Source organism: Pholcus phalangioides, unplaced genomic scaffold, assembly GCF_987345545.1.
Source record: "Pholcus phalangioides strain wild (caught in Gottingen) unplaced genomic scaffold, Ppha-v1.0 ptg000008l_1, whole genome shotgun sequence".
Lineage (NCBI taxonomy): Eukaryota > Metazoa > Arthropoda > Arachnida > Araneae > Pholcidae > Pholcus > Pholcus phalangioides.
In genome coordinates, this window is record NW_028301601.1 from 383,048 (window position 1) to 399,482 (window position 16,435).

General features: G+C 41.5%; 2 protein-coding genes across 2 annotated transcripts; both read left to right on the forward strand.

Annotated features, from left to right (window-relative positions):
- Nucleotides 1–12,078: 12,078 nt before the first annotated feature.
- Nucleotides 12,079–12,926, forward strand: LOC149083462 (uncharacterized). Its single transcript, XM_089234917.1, has 3 exons — nt 12,079–12,144; nt 12,242–12,566; nt 12,828–12,926. The coding sequence occupies exons 1-3, from the start codon at nt 12,086–12,088 to the stop codon at nt 12,924–12,926; spliced, it is 483 nt and encodes a 160-aa protein (XP_089091043.1). The 5' UTR covers nt 12,079–12,085.
- A 1,587-nt stretch (nt 12,927–14,513) lies between these two features.
- On the forward strand, nt 14,514–16,155 carry LOC149083463 (uncharacterized). Its single transcript, XM_089235370.1, has 2 exons — nt 14,514–15,052; nt 15,974–16,155. Exon 1 carries the CDS (start codon nt 14,544–14,546, stop codon nt 14,847–14,849), a length of 306 nt encoding a protein of 101 aa, XP_089091496.1. The 5' UTR covers nt 14,514–14,543; the 3' UTR covers nt 14,850–15,052; nt 15,974–16,155.
- Nucleotides 16,156–16,435: the final 280 nt, after the last annotated feature.

A 16,435-nucleotide genomic window follows, 5' to 3' on the forward strand; every position in this document is an offset into this window, starting at 1 on the left:
AGTTGACTGTATTTCGTCTCGTTATTTTTTTACGTGTATATGCAGGCTGCATGGGTAACACGGCGTATGACACTTTACTGGCGGCTGGTTAGTCTTAGAGACATACCCAAGTAGAAAAAGTATCCAAATCACGTGTCCAACTCAGATATGTCATTCATTTTGTAAGGGGGTTGTACAGCTATAAAATAAAAAAACAACTTTCTATACCGTCCCCGTGTGCCAAAGAACCGAATTAAGAAGTTGTTGCTCTGTCTTTCCCGATGCCAACTAAAATAATTTCACGTTTCTAAGTGAATTATTATTTCATTCACCGAGATATGCAAATTCGAAAAATTGAGGAAATTTGGGAAAAACAGCATTAAATGCGGGTAGAATGGTTTCCTCTCATTTAATGATGCTTTTTTTTCCAACTTTCTTCGAATATCTCAGTGAATATTGTACTTAGAAACGATGAATTTGTTGTTGGAGACCGGGAAACAACTTTCCAATTGGGTTTTGGGGCACAGGGTGTCCGCATAAAAAGTTGACATTTTTATTTTAATAACTCTGTAACCCCTGGCAACATGAATCAAATATCTGAGTACTACACATTATTCGGGTACTTTTTCCAACTGGAAGTATGCCTCTAGGACCAATGGTTCGCCAGTAAAATGCCATATGCCCCGTTACCTATGCGCCCTGTATATGAAATATAGTACGGACTGTTATGTGAAATATTGTGTTGTGTTTAAGCCAACACGCACGTTGTTTCGTTCGCCTGCGAGAGAGCGGTCACATTATGAACCAAAAAGCCACTTGAAGGTAGCTTGTCATCCAACGAAATATCAGATTTTGACCGTATCGAAATTGAAGTCAACAAACTGATGATTTTCTTATTTCAAAATCTGATTATTTATATTTTCCGATGGGCTTGAAATCCTGTTAATGAATCATTATTATGTTCACACGAACAGTTTTGTCACTGCGTACATGATTTCTCTGGAATGAATGGTTCAAACAAATATTTAAAAAATTTTCACACGTATTTTAGTTCATTTTTTTAAATTCATAGTAGGGCTACAACATGAACCTATATCCTTGATACATGTATTATTGTTGAAAACGATGTGGAAGGTTGAACTTTTCAATTGGGATTCATTTGTGTGGCTACTGCCTCATTACTACTTTTATCCACATGAAGAAAATAAAATTAATAAAACTGCTTGCTACCACTTTTTGCGATTTTTATCATTATAAGAATGCGTATTTGGGAAGCTACAACTAACATTTCTCAATGAAACCATAATCATTTGCACACAAAAAAATAACTAATTTGGAAATAATAAAAATTTCATCCAGTAAAGAGTAACTTGAAATTGTAACACGACTGAAGACATTGTGCCGTCTTCAAAGCGCAGAGTTTACATTGATTAAAAATATTTTTTTTTAATTGGACTGACACAACACATAAAACATACAAATCAAACTGTGAAAAACACAAAACAATAAACTTCACAAAAAGTAACATTACGATGATACAGACACTTCGTGACCCCCAAAGGGATTTATTCTATTTTTACTGTATTCTATTGTGTTTATTTTGCTTTTTCGTTATTTTCATAAATTAAAAATTAATCAAGTTAAATTGAAAAATATTTATACTTCAGACAATTTTTGAATAATTATCTTCCAATGGGAAAACGGGGGGGGGGGGGAGTAGAAAATTATTCATGTTCGCAAGGGGGGCCACAGGAATGAGAAATGGTTGAAAGGGGGCCATGGACAAAAAAGGTTGAGAACCACTGTCCTAGAGTACCGGGGGGGGGGGTGTCATTCTGTTTTCATGGAGCAACTTACATTTCAAAATTTTGAATTCAATGAATAACACGTAATATAAATTTGAAAAATGTGAACATAATATATTTTCGATGGGTGGGACACCGGAGGTTCCGTGTCTCCAAAAAATCCCATATGACATTATTTCAAGACGCAACTAGTTCTTATGGTGCTTGTTTTAATCTGAAAATGAATCCACATTTACAGCTGTATCCAGAGGCGGATTTAACTTTAACGGCGGACGCGCGCCCTTAGCCCCGCAGAACCCCCTATTTATACTTTTTTCTAATTTAAGGGTCCCAATATTTTCTTCTCCGCTCGGGACCTCAACCGACTTTAATCCGGCTCTGGTTGTATCAAACAATAATAAACAATATTGTTTATAATTGTTTGATGAACTACCACTCCGGTAGTTCTAGGAGGGATGATAAAATTCCGGTACATATCTACTCTATAATATAAAATCACAAACTCGAAAAGGGCCTGTTGCTAAGCAACCGAGTGACGGAAGTGGGTGAAGTTTTTGAGTGACGGAAATCTGTTACGTTTTTGTGTTACGGAAGTCGGTTACGATTTTGGGTCAAGTATTCATTTAACTCTAGCACATATTGGGACCCATTTGACCCATCGGGACCATGTTATGTGCATGTACCGAGAGGCTCCCATATCCTACAGCAGGGCCCTTAGGCTGGAATTTAGATGGCGAGCCCCCAAACCAGCTTTTCAGGGCCCCTCTGTGGTTAATTTATAGTGTGAAAAACCAAAAAGTGATAAGAATCCTTCTGGTCCTGTCAGCCCTGCCTTTGTGGGGGGGGGGGTCATGCCGAGAGGTATGTATAATATACATGTAACAACAGTGCTCCCAACACACAGGGTCGGGGTACCCGGGGGGGGGATTGTACGTATACCTTCATGGGAAAGTTAAAAGTTTTCATTTCCAGGGACCCTTGATGGATCTCGTTGTTTTCTTGCTGCTTTAACGTTGAACAATTTGCGATAGCGGAAGCACAAGATATATCCAGTCTGGGGGCTCCAAAAAATTTGCGAATTCGGTCATGGGTAGTTGCGTGGGTGGTCCTGGATTTTATTCGTTGGTAAAACGAATACAAATGAAAATTTTTCACGGCATTCTCACCGGGGGATGACCGACAAGCTTCCAAGTCGGGGCCCCACGTGTAAAGGTTTCATTTTGGGGGCCCTGGCTGAATCTCATTCTTTTCTGTTGTAGAATTTGCAACAGCGGATGCCCGAGATAAAGCCAGTCTGGGGCCCCACTAAAAGTATGCGAATTGGTGTCCCGGGTTATAGGTTGGGGGCCCTCGATTTTATTCGTTTGTAAAACGAATACAAATGAAAATGTTTCATGGCAATCGCAGCGGGGGATGACCGACAAGCTTCCAAGTCGGGGGCCCCATGTTTACAGGTTTCATTTTGGGGGCCCTGGATGAATCTCATTATTTCCTGTTGTAGAATTTGCAACAGCGGATGCCGAGATAAAGACAGTCTGGGGCCCCACTAAAAGTATGCGAATTGGTGTCCCGGGTAATTAGTAGGGGGGCCCGGGATTTTATTCGTTGGTAAAACGAATACAAATGAAAATTTTTCACGGCATTCTCACCGGGGGATGACCGACAAGCTTCCAAGTCGGGGCCCCACGTGTAAAGGTTTCATTTTGGGGGCCCTGGCTGAATCTCATTCTTTTCTGTTGTAGAATTTGCAACAGCGGATGCCCGAGATAAAGCCAGTCTGGGGCCCCACTAAAAGTATGCGAATTGGTGTCCCGGGTTATAGGTTGGGGGCCCTCGATTTTATTCGTTTGTAAAACGAATACAAATGAAAATGTTTCATGGCAATCGCAGCGGGGGATGACCGACAAGCTTCCAAGTCGGGGGCCCCATGTTTACAGGTTTCATTTTGGGGGCCCTGGATGAATCTCATTATTTCCTGTTGTAGAATTTGCAACAGCGGATGCCGAGATAAAGACAGTCTGGGGCCCCACTAAAAGTATGCGAATTGGTGTCCCGGGTAATTAGTAGGGGGGCCCTGGATTTTATTCGTTGGTAAAACGAATACAAATGAAAATTTTTCACGGCATTCTCACCGGGGGATGACCGACAAGCTTCCAAGTCGGGGCCCCACGTGTAAAGGTTTCATTTTGGGGGCCCTGGCTGAATCTCATTCTTTTCTGTTGTAGAATTTGCAACAGCGGATGCCCGAGATAAAGCCAGTCTAGGGCCCCACTAAACGTATGCGAATTGGTGTCCCGGGTTATAGGTTGGGGGCCCTCGATTTTATTCGTTTGTAAAACGAATACAAATGAAAATGTTTCATGGCAATCGCAGCGGGGGATGACCGACAAGCTTCCAAGTCGGGGGCCCCATGTTTACAGGTTTCATTTTGGGGGCCCTGGATGAATCTCATTATTTCCTGTTGTAGAATTTGCAACAGCGGATGCCGAGATAAAGACAGTCTGGGGCCCCACTAAAAGTATGCGAATTGGTGTCCCGGGTAATTAGTAGGGGGGCCCTGGATTTTATTCGTTGGTAAAACGAATACAAATGAAAATTTTTCACGGCATTCTCACCGGGGGATGACCGACAAGCTTCCAAGTCGGGGCCCCACGTGTAAAGGTTTCATTTTGGGGGCCCTGGCTGAATCTCATTCTTTTCTGTTGTAGAATTTGCAACAGCGGATGCCCGAGATAAAGCCAGTCTGGGGCCCCACTAAAAGTATGCGAATTGGTGTCCCGGGTTATAGGTTGGGGGCCCTCGATTTTATTCGTTTGTAAAACGAATACAAATGAAAATGTTTCATGGCAATCGCAGCGGGGGATGACCGACAAGCTTCCAAGTCGGGGGCCCCATGTTTACAGGTTTCATTTTGGGGGCCCTGGATGAATCTCATTATTTCCTGTTGTAGAATTTGCAACAGCGGATGCCGAGATAAAGACAGTCTGGGGCCCCACTAAAAGTATGCGAATTGGTGTCCCGGGTAATTAGTAGGGGGGCCCTGGATTTTATTCGTTGGTAAAACGAATACAAATGAAAATTTTTCACGGCATTCTCACCGGGGGATGACCGACAAGCTTCCAAGTCGGGGCCCCACGTGTAAAGGTTTCATTTTGGGGGCCCTGGCTGAATCTCATTCTTTTCTGTTGTAGAATTTGCAACAGCGGATGCCCGAGATAAAGCCAGTCTAGGGCCCCACTAAACGTATGCGAATTGGTGTCCCGGGTTATAGGTTGGGGGCCCTCGATTTTATTCGTTTGTAAAACGAATACAAATGAAAATGTTTCATGGCAATCGCAGCGGGGGATGACCGACAAGCTTCCAAGTCGGGGGCCCCCATGTTTACAGGTTTTATTTTGGGGGCCCTGGATGAATCTGATTCTTTTTGTTTTTTAACATTATACAATTTGCAACAGCGGAAGACCGAGCTAAATCCAGTCTGGATTCCCCACTAAAAATCTGCGTATTGTGTTCCCGCTACTGGATGTGGGGCCCTGGATTTAATTCGTTGCAAAATTGAAAAAAATGAAAAATTTTCGTGGCCCCTTACAGGATGTGTCCGACAAGCTTCCAGGTCAGTGCTCCATAGGAATGTTGATAGGTTCTAATTCGGGGCCCCTGGATGTATCTCATTGATTTTTGTTGTTTAACATTGTAAAATTTGCAACACATCGGTAGCCCGAGATATATCCAGTGTGGGCCCCACTAAAATTCAGCGAATTGAATCTGGGGCCCCAGAAACTGGGGGTGCTTGATGAATCTCATTTGTTTTTTGTTGCTTTATCATTATTTTTATTAAAATTCGCTTCTTCAGTAAGCTGGTGCTTTCACACGTCTTTCCATAGCACGCTGATGAAATAGGACGAAATAAACAAGATATGTTGTGAAGAGAAGTGGGGGGGGGGGTTTATACTAGGGGAGCCCCCCTAGAGAGAGAGAGAGAGAGTATATATATATATAGTTCTAATGTTCATCATTCAAAATTTAGCATTTTTGTGATCATGAGTGTCTCAGAAGCTGTTTCTGTTGAATAATTAAAAGTAACATGGCCGTGCCATCGTGTTGGCCGTCAAAAATATTATCGATATATACACTGCTGGCCACCGTAAATGCAACACCCTGAAGGAAGCATGCAAATAATATGAAATTTGCAACATGCATTAGCGGAGATGAGATATGCAAATGATTAGAATTTCAGCGCAGACGCACATCACGCGCGCCTGTGGCACCACTTCAAAGCGCTATTTAAGGCTTAGAATTTCGACGATTTGAAGTACGGCAATTGTGTTTTTCTTGTGGTTTTTTCAAAAAAACGATCAATTATACCTCGTAGAAAACAGCGATCATCTTTTGATCAAGTATACGAGTTCGATAGAGGAAGGATAGTGGCCTACCGAGATTGTGGATTATCTTTCAGGGAAATCGGTAGTCGTGTTGGACGAAACCAAACAACTGTAATGCGGATATGTGATCGTTGGATTCAGGAGGGTACGACGGACCGACGTGTTCGATCGCATCCACCTCAGTGCACCACTTCACGTGATGACAGGCGTATTGTGCGTATGGCAGTGACGGATCGCTCAGCCACATCACGAACCATAGCACAGCACATTCAGTCTGTACCGCATCATCCAGTGTCTGCGCGTACCATTCGACGCCGTTTACAGCAGAGTGGTCTGTCCGCAAGACGTCCATTGCTTCGTCTACCCTTGACGCAGAACCACAGACGTCTCCGCCGCCAATGGTGCGATGAAAGAAGGATGTGGACGGCACAATGGAATGAAATTGTCTTTACTGACGAGTCACGCTTCTGTCTGCAACACCACGATGGTCGGATTCGAGTCTGGAGACACCGTGGAGAGAGGATGCTGAACAGCTGCGTTATGCACCGCCACACTGGTCCTGCACCGGGTATTATGGTATGGGGCGGTATTGGATATCACTCTCGCACTCCTCTAGTACGCATTGCCGGTACTTTAAAAAGCCAGAGCTACATCTCCGAGGTGTTGGAGCCAGTTGTCCTTCCTTACCTTCAGGGCTTGCTCACAGCCATATTTCAACACCCGAAGATCAGCACCGCTTTGAGGGTCAGGAAATGGGTGATCCTCATCAGTGTTAAAATTGCCGATTTCAATGTAGAAATGCGGAAATTTTATGGGGGTTTTCTGTCACATGAATAATTTTAAAAATTGTATTAAATACTCGATTTTGTAAATACTAAGTTCGCTTAGAGATATACGAAGCCCAGAAAATTAGATATGAAGTAATTAGCCGAAACTACTTTCGAGTTGGATATCCATTCAATAACATTGATTTCAACTTTTTATTTATATCTTCTCAAGCATGAAAATTAATGTCTCTGTATTGTCTTTTAGTATTCAACTGCATAAATTCACATATAGTTTAGGTTGTTTTAAAATTAATTACGTTCCCGTAAAAAGTACATCGAAAAAATTTCACAGCTTTAATTAAGCTTTTTTTGAAGCAGAAACAGGTAGAGATGGATAACTTGAAGTTCAAAGGGGGGGGGGGATCGAAATACCTAGCACCTTTTAAAAAAAGAAAAATATATACATTTATTTTTACGTTTCTTTAAATCTAGATTTGTTTCCTTCATTAGTCGCGCAGGAAGTCGCCATATTGGTGAACTTAGACACGGTCTGCATGTCCCTCAAAGAAAGAGGGAGATATCACGTGATCCAAAAACGCCTCATTGAAGAAAACCCGGGCAACGCCGGGTATTATAGCTAGTATATAACAAATATATAATCTCTTCTAATTTATATATATATATATATATACACCGCATTACGACTCGCCCAAGGAGTGGTCATTGGAATAACAAGGAATTTCATCATACCAATCGTGAAAGTACTCAATCGCTGGGCCGTCTTAAGAGCACCATGGGGCCCCCGGTCAAAGGGATTTTCCTGAGGCCCTAATAAAATTCACAGTCGTCGCTGATGACTGTGTCATCTACAAAACAGTGTCCAATCATTCCGACCAAGAGAATCTCTCCAACACAACCTTAACATTATTTCCGAATGGTGCTCTACCTGAAATTTGCCCCCCAACTCCTCAAAAACTGTTTTTATGAAAGCTACCCGTAAAAAAATTCTTTACGACTTCCCTTACTCGATAAACAATTCCTTGTGATCTCTGAGGTTTCCCATTATAAATACCAGGGCATAATAATCTCTTATCTGCGCTGGAATCATCACGGTTGATTATATTTTTAATAAATCGTATTTGTGCGACCCCTCTTCGCTAGAGGCCCCCGGGCCGTGCGGACGGGCCCATATGTTAAGACGGCACTGCCCACTCGTCACGTGCTTAGGTGTAGGAAACAAAAAGCAACCCTGCATGCGCGATCTATGGTTATATCCATGCAATTCTAGGTTATGGTGTCGCAGAGAATTTTCCTCTAATAGGGTTGTTAATAAATGAAATAGCTTACCCCCGGGGGTAGTAAATTCTAACACAATTGATTTGCTTTGTCGTCGCCGTCCCCAAGAACATTCGGCAACGAGCCGCCACTGGGACAAGGTTATCAAATTTATCGCCGATTCGTCAAATAGATATAATTCACATTTGCTGCCAAAAGCTTGTACGTGAAGTGGTTAAAACATACACTGTGGATATAATATACGGAAAACGCTCTCTTAACCTATAGCAGGGTTTTCCAACTGGTGTTCCGCGAAAACCTAGGGTTCCGTAAGAGCATTTTTGGGGTTCCGCGGAAACAAAAGTGACGGAACCCCAAAAATCCTGGAACCCTGATAGCTTCAGAAATTTACTTGTTACTGTTTCACTTGAAGAAATTTTTTATTTTAATTTTTGGGAGAACATGTACTCTAAAAAAATTTGACCAGTTTGAGACTAACAATATTCGTGTTGGCTCCTTTCTTTCTTTCTTCCTTCCTATTCTCACACAACCCCCCCCCCCCCCGCGTGCCAAGATTATAGTGCTATTTTGCAGTAAAAAGCGTTAACCCCCCCCCCCCCGCGTGCCAAGATTATAGTGCTATTTTGCAGTAAAAAGCGTTAACCCCCCCCCCCCCACTCAGAAGGAAAAAATCTGAAAACCCCCTCAAGGAAATTCTGCGTACGCCTATGCACACAAGTCCTTCAGACAACAACAGAGACAAGAAGACTTCCTGGGAATTGGTATTCCCGAAACTCTCTCAAGATCTATATGCGCATTTTATGAGGGTCTTTCTCCAAGGACGCCCAAATTTTGAATTGTTTCTTTGCATTCTTGCCTTCCTCTCTTCCTATTAGGATCACCAATTGAGCTTCATGGTGTCAGATTCTTATCAATTTTCTGAAATCGTGAAACTTCTCTGAAAATGCCTCCCCAATAACCCTTAAAGAAAATATCACAAAAATTCTATGGTTTTAATTGCATTTTGTTTGTTATATGATAACCTTTCTTGAGAAAAATTACCCACAACATTAAATTTTTCAAAATCATATAATAAATTAAAAACTTAAATAACTGTAATTCGCATCACATCACCCGTTACTTAAATCTTGGGTTTTCTTATATTGTTCTCCAAAAGATTTGAAAGGAAAAACGTAATTTTTCACTTTTTTTTAAAGTTTTTTTGTTTGTTTTGTTTTCTATATCTAAGCAAAGCAGATAATGCATTGAGTCCAGCACTTTAAAAGTTGTCTAAAAAAAAAGAACCAAAATACTTCATCAGTGTTTCTCAAACAATGAGTCGCGGCTCTCAGGGTCACCGCCAACCTTTGTCAAGGGCGTCGCGGCAAGCTGTCGACATCGCTGATTGCCTATTTAGTGCTTTGAAGAAGGGGGGGGGGGGTGTTTTTAAACTCTTCTGGGCAGGGCCGCCACTGAGGAGAAACCTTGGGGTTTCAACTGGGGGGGGGGGGTCTGGTGACCCGTAAGCCGAACCAGAGGGGGAGCAAATTTCGCACTTTAACCTCTCCTTCAACATCGAAAGGGGCGCTAAGATGCGTGCTTGCCCCGGCTGACTAAAAGCATATAATTGCTTCCCTGATGCCGTAGCTCTGTCAAAAATCAGTCAATTAGTCGATCATCGAAGTTTTGGGCTTTTCAGGTACGATATGCAATGAAAAAAAAACTATTATTAGCCATACTTACATTTTTTAAAATATGGATAATATGGTCACACCATGTGTGTGTGTGTAACTCAGAAATACATTTTTATGGCATAGATTCTTGTTCTGCAGAGCGAATGCGGACTTTTGGGACACACTGTATATTGAATAAATTTTCAAAATTTGTTAAGGGTTAATTAGCCTTGTAATCATCAAGAGTCCCGCGTGAGCTTTCACGTTGGAAAACCCTGACCTGAGAATAATTCGGATATAACATAGGCCTACTGCAAACAAAAAACCTGAAGAAATGAAGCTAAAACCGAGTCATTTGTGCAACATGCATTGTATGCGAGTGATGTCTCAACGTTTTCTCACAAAAAGACATTAATTTTGACGCTGCTACTGTAGTTGGTGTGAAGTACCGGTCATTGGGCTCTCTCGTCTTCTGGTTTCTCTAACTTAGCGAGAGAAATCTCTACTCAAATATACTTAGGTATTGATCAGTCAATAGCAAAATGGTTGCTTAAAAACAATCATCGGTGATTTTTTTTCATTATTATATGAAACCCTCTTCAGGTATGTATAACGTTGAACATTTGACAATTATGTTATACAAAATTAAACTATAGTATTATGTACTCAATATTTACAATAGTCAATTCAGTTAGTATGATGATTTAATTGTTACAATTTGCAGAAGTTATAACATCGTTTACCGCATTTGTTTACACATATAAGAGAATTTCTTAAAAGTTATATGAGTATTGAATGTTCATGTTATTATGTTTTTCTGTATGGAGCTATTCAAGCATTACGTCAGCATCGATGGGGGGAGGGAGTTTCCGATTTGGTGACTTTCGATGACGAGGGGGGGGGGTTTGGATAATACTTACAACATCAACCACCCTTGATGAAAATATGAAATATTTTTAATGGCATCTTACTCGGTGCACCAAAAAACAAGAAAAACGTTTCGATAGTTTGTGGGCACTTGAAGTAACATCCCCCCCCCCCACTATTGATAAGTGCCCTACAGAGCCACTTTAGTGATCTGTAAATTTGTCCGGGCCGCTAAAGTGCTCTGGAACTGTGTCACGCATGAATAGTCTTGGCGTCGCTTTACCGCGATAGTGCCGATTTCCGCCGCTTGATGGCGCCACCGGAAATGTTTTCGCGCGTTTTTGACCGACTTCCCTTTTTAGCCGGATTTCGCACCTTTCGAGCCAGACTTCCTGTCGCCTGTCCGATAAATTTTCCGGATTTCGCACCTTGTGAACCAGACTTCCTGTCGCCCGTGTTTATTTTCCTATCATGGTGGCCATTTTTTATCACGTCCCGGATGTCGATCCGTTTATCTTTCCCGCTTTTTCCGGATCTCGCTCTTTTAGAGTCTGTCGCCCTTTTGACATCTACAGGCGTTAGCTTGACCAAGGGATGTTTCCGTTCTCACGGGGTTCTTTCCGATAATTACTATAGCTTATCTACAGAGACGCTATATATGCCCCCGTCAGCAAGGAAAGACCATCATTCTTAGGTTCAAGCTCGATCGAGATGGATTCCGCGGCAATCTTTGACGAAAACCCATTGCCTAGTGATGTTGACTGGTATTTAGAAGAAGAGGTATGTTCAATATCATTTCAATTTCTTATTTTTTTTTATACCAATGTGTATCCAATGTATTTTATTTTTTGAACGAGTTTTCATTTTTTTCTAGAATGCGTTGATCTTTGGATCGGATTTTCATATTGATGATGTGGAGTGGATTATGGCCGAGAACCCTTTCTCTCAAGAAATCAATTGGAGCCAGGTCGAGAAGGTTGGTACAATTGTTTTAAAATTATTTAATATATCTTTTTTTCATTTGTCTCCTTCGATTATTTAATATTGTTTCTTTCCCACAGGACGCCTTAGAACAGATAGGTGGTGGTGATCCGGGCGAGGGAACGTCGAATTCCGTAAGCATTATTTAATTTATTAATTATGTTTTTACTTTATTCAATATGCTCATTCTATTTTTTTCTTTTATAGACCCGACGTCCATACGTGTTGCAGGAACAGTCCCGCAAGCTGAACAAGAGATTCAATGCGGAACAGATCACGTACTCTGCCCGTATACGAACCGAAGCCCTAGTGGAATCGTCAACCCGTCTGATAGCTGCCATGGCATTTTGAGGGCAATGTTGAGGCAGCTGATAGACGAGACAACCAACAGGCTGCACCCTGAGGACCGCATTCGGTAAGTATTTATTGGATATTCAGAGTGTTTTGAGGAATTTTTTAATTTGAATAATTTCTTGATTTGAATTAATTTGAACAATTGATTTTTTTTTCAGGATTGTCATGACATCCGATAATTTCGGCAGACCAATCTCTACATCTCTTGTTCCTGTGGCATCACTCACTATCGAAGCTCTCCTGGCTGTGATAATGAAAGTACTACAGAGCAAGAACTCTATAACCCTGAACGACCCATCTCTCAGGTTCGACGTCATCACGGTCCGACTACCACGAGGAGGTGGCAGAAGTAAGATCGTCAACATATCGTCTGACCGGTTGACAAAAATATCAGTTACACGTATACCCGAGGATGGACTGTGTTGCAGCCGAGCCATCGCTGTTGGACACGCCATCCTTGAAAAACATCCGAGGCTCTCGACGGTAAAAGATGGGCGTACAGAGAGACAGGGCTTTGACATTGCATTGAGTGGCTGAAGTTCCCGAGGGCCTTTGTGGATTCGATGTCATCACAAATTTTGCCGAGGTTCTAGTCGTCCAAATATTCAAGTCTTCGGAAGAATTTTATCGGGTAATTTATATTATTCACCGATATTATTTTTTATTCGGGAAGAATTTTTTTATTTTTTGTTTAATCACTTGATATTTAGTATTCTAACTTTTAAACTGTTTAATTATTTTCAGGTGGTGTTCAAGACACCCAAGAAAGACAAAAAAATATTTTTGTTGCTCAACGACGGGCACTATAACCTCATTACATCTCCCAAGGGATTCCACGGGTAAATTTACTACTGTCCGGATTGCGACAAGGCCTACGACCATGTCCAGAGACACAAATGTGCAGTCCGATGCAACACCTGCTTTGACAAGTCATGTACAGTTGGGGTATCTCAAACCTGCAAGGGCTGTCACAGGATATGTCGATCTGCTGACTGCTTTGCAAGGCACAAGAGTCTCGGGGGCAAAAACAACAGCTTTTGCCAGCAATTCTATGAATGCCCGTCCTGCAAGAAATTTCTTGTGGAAAAAAAGCGGTCTCGAGGCAAACACGTCTGCGGGGAGAAATTTTGCAGAAACTGCAAAAATTTTCATCAAGATGAACATCTCTGATCCCTCAAGAAAAAGAAGGTGAAGACCCCTTCCGACAAGCTCGTTTTCTTTGATTTCGAAACGGATCAATCTTCAGGCGAGCACGTGATAAACTTTGCAGTTGCTCAGTACTTGCACGGAACTGAATTCGTCTTTCGAGGATATAACGCCCTCAACGAATTCTGCGCCTGGCTCTTCCGCAAAGAACACAAGGGGTACACCGCCATCGCACACAACATGAAGGGGTTCGATGGCCAATTCCTGCTCAAGTAAGTTTTTTTTCAATATTTTGAAAATGTTTACATAAATAGCATGTTACTGTTTTATTTTTATTATGCATGCATAAATACATGTATTTTTTTCTTTACAGATATCTCCTAGAGCAAGGAATTAAACCTTCTGTGGTGCCATGTGGATCCAAAATCATGGCTTTGCGGCTGGACACCATCAACATCCGGGTTATCGATAGTCTTAACTTTCTCCCGATGGCTCTGTCCAAACTGCCGAAAACATTCGGTTTAGAAGAGCTGAAGAAGGGTTTCTTTCCCCATCTATTCAACCGACCAGAAAACCAAGACTACAATGGACCCCTTCCTTCCAAGAACTTCTTTAATCCGGAAGCTTTCACTTTCCACATGAAAATGAAATTCGACGAGTGGTACGAACAGAGGAAAAGCGAGAGTTTCGTCTTCCAAGACGAAATGTACGAATACTGCAAGTAAGTTATTTTTTCCCTCCATTGAGCATATTTTATTCATTATTGCTTTATTTCATTTTCGTTTCGATTATTTTTTCCATTGTTTTATCATTTCTTTTTTATGATTAACATTTTTTAGGTCAGACGTCGATATTCTTCGTCGATGCTGCTTGCAGTTTCGAAAAGAGTTTTTGGAATTAACTGGTGTCGACCCCTTTCAGTACCTCACCATAGCTTCGGCCTGTATGGCGACCTACAGGTCAAAATACATCGACGACGGCGTCATTGGTATGGTGCTTCCCAATGGTTACGTCAACAACACCAATAGCAGCCGTCTCAGTATTGTATGGCTATCATACCTAGGACTGAGAAACAACATTCAACATTCCAGAAACGGGACTGGAGAGAAGAGAGTGCTCGGTCTCAGCGTGGACACGTTTTGTGAGGACACAAACACCGTGTTTCTGTTTCACGGTAAGCGTCATCGATTATTATTATTTTTGAATTAATTTATTACTTTTATGTTCCGTATTTCAAAACTTTTTCGCTAATTTATTTTCATGATTTTTTCAGGATGTTATTGGCACGGCTGCCCGCACTGTTTCGAAAAATATATGGTGAACCCCAGCACCGAGAGCTACATGTGGGAACTCCACTGGAAGACCTTAGAACAAGAACAAAAGATCCGTCAAGGCAGATACAATCTCGAAGTCATGTGGGAGCATGACTTTAACGCCCTGAAGAAAACGGATCAAGCTCTCAAATGCTTCCTGGTGGACTTCCACTATGTTGACAGGCTTAACCCACGGGATGCATTCTATGGTGGAAGAACTAATGCCTTCAAACTTTTCTATCAAGGCACTACAAAATATATTGACTTCACGTCTTTGTACCCGTGGGTCAATAAATACTGCAAGTGAGTACTTTAAAATTTATAACGTAACAAATATGGCTACCATTACTTTTTCTTTCTTTTTTTTAAGTTTTTTTGTTATTGCAGATATCCGGCTGGACATCCCAAAGTCATCACTGAAAATTCTGACGACCTCACAACATACTTCGGCATCATTAAATGCAAAGTTCTACCACCAAGAGCATTATATCTGCCCGTTCTCCCATACAGGTATTATTATAATTTTTTATAACGAGATCTTTACATGTATTCCCAATCTAACATATTTTTTTCATGAAGTTTTTCATAAAATTTTTTCTTAGTGTTTTCATATAATTACAATATATACTACACTCATGTCCATAAATTAAGGATAATTCAGAATCACACGGAAATCGAAATCTAAAGTAAAAATTTCACCTGTAGAATTATCACTCACATCTGCAAGAATGATATGCAAATTTCAGGAAGCCACCAGATGATGCCGATAGTACGTCACAATGACGAGAGTGTAAGAGGGGCGTATATAAGGAATGGTGGCAAAGAAGTGAAATTGTTCATAAGGGTTCTGTAAGGCGCTCAGTGCCATAAGTGAATAGTTATGACACAGAGGACGCATGTAGATGATTTTTTACGTGGTAGAATTATCGGCCGCTTGGAATGTGGGCGTACTCAGATGGAAGTATCCGAGGAACTTGGAATTGCCCAAAGTGTCATCTCTAGGCTTTGTCAACGATTCCAAGATAACGGAAATGTCAGTAGACGTTACAGTACAGGTTCCCCCCCCCCCCACGAGTTACAACGCCGAATGAAGACCGGTATTTGGCAGTAACTGCCAAAAAAAGCCGATGGAGCACAGCATCCGACCTGTCTTGTCAGCTATCTGCAGCCACGGGTACCACAGTTTCAAGGCAAACCGTGTACAGAAGTTTGGGAGATATTGGTCTATCTGCTCACAGGCCTGTCAGATGTGTTCCGCTCACGGCAACTCACTGTTGGCAGCGATTAGCCTGGAGTAGAGAACATGCAATGTGGACATCGTCACAGTGGGCTTGTGTGATGTTTTCCGACGAGTCCAAGTTTAGCTTGCAGTCTGATTCAAACTATTATTTTTGACTAATACTATGACGATCAAACTATTTATTTTTTTAGGTCAAGGATTTGTATCTCCCCAGTGACAACATAGCTGCAATAGAGTGGCGACACAAGTCGGATTTCATACCACAGACCGACCGGACCAACGTTTTTTTGGCTGCCTTCACGACAACACGGGCTCGCTTAAAACTGTACTTCAAGATGGAGAAGCTAGGCGATGCCTTGCTTTATTTTGACACGAACTCGTAAGTTCGCAGAAAAAATTTTTGTTTAATTTAATTTTTCAATATTTTATCACTTGGCTTATTGGTTTTCTTAAATTTCAGAATCATCTATGCTAGCAACGGTGTCAACGATCCCCCACTGGGTGATTTCTTGGGCCAATTCACGGATGAGCTCGATGGTCATCACATCACGGAGTTTGTGTCAGGTATTTTTCTCAATCTTGTTATCAAACTTTAATTCATTCTTTAATTCCACAGGTTGAGACGTTTCTCTTCAAGATTCTTATTTGTTTTT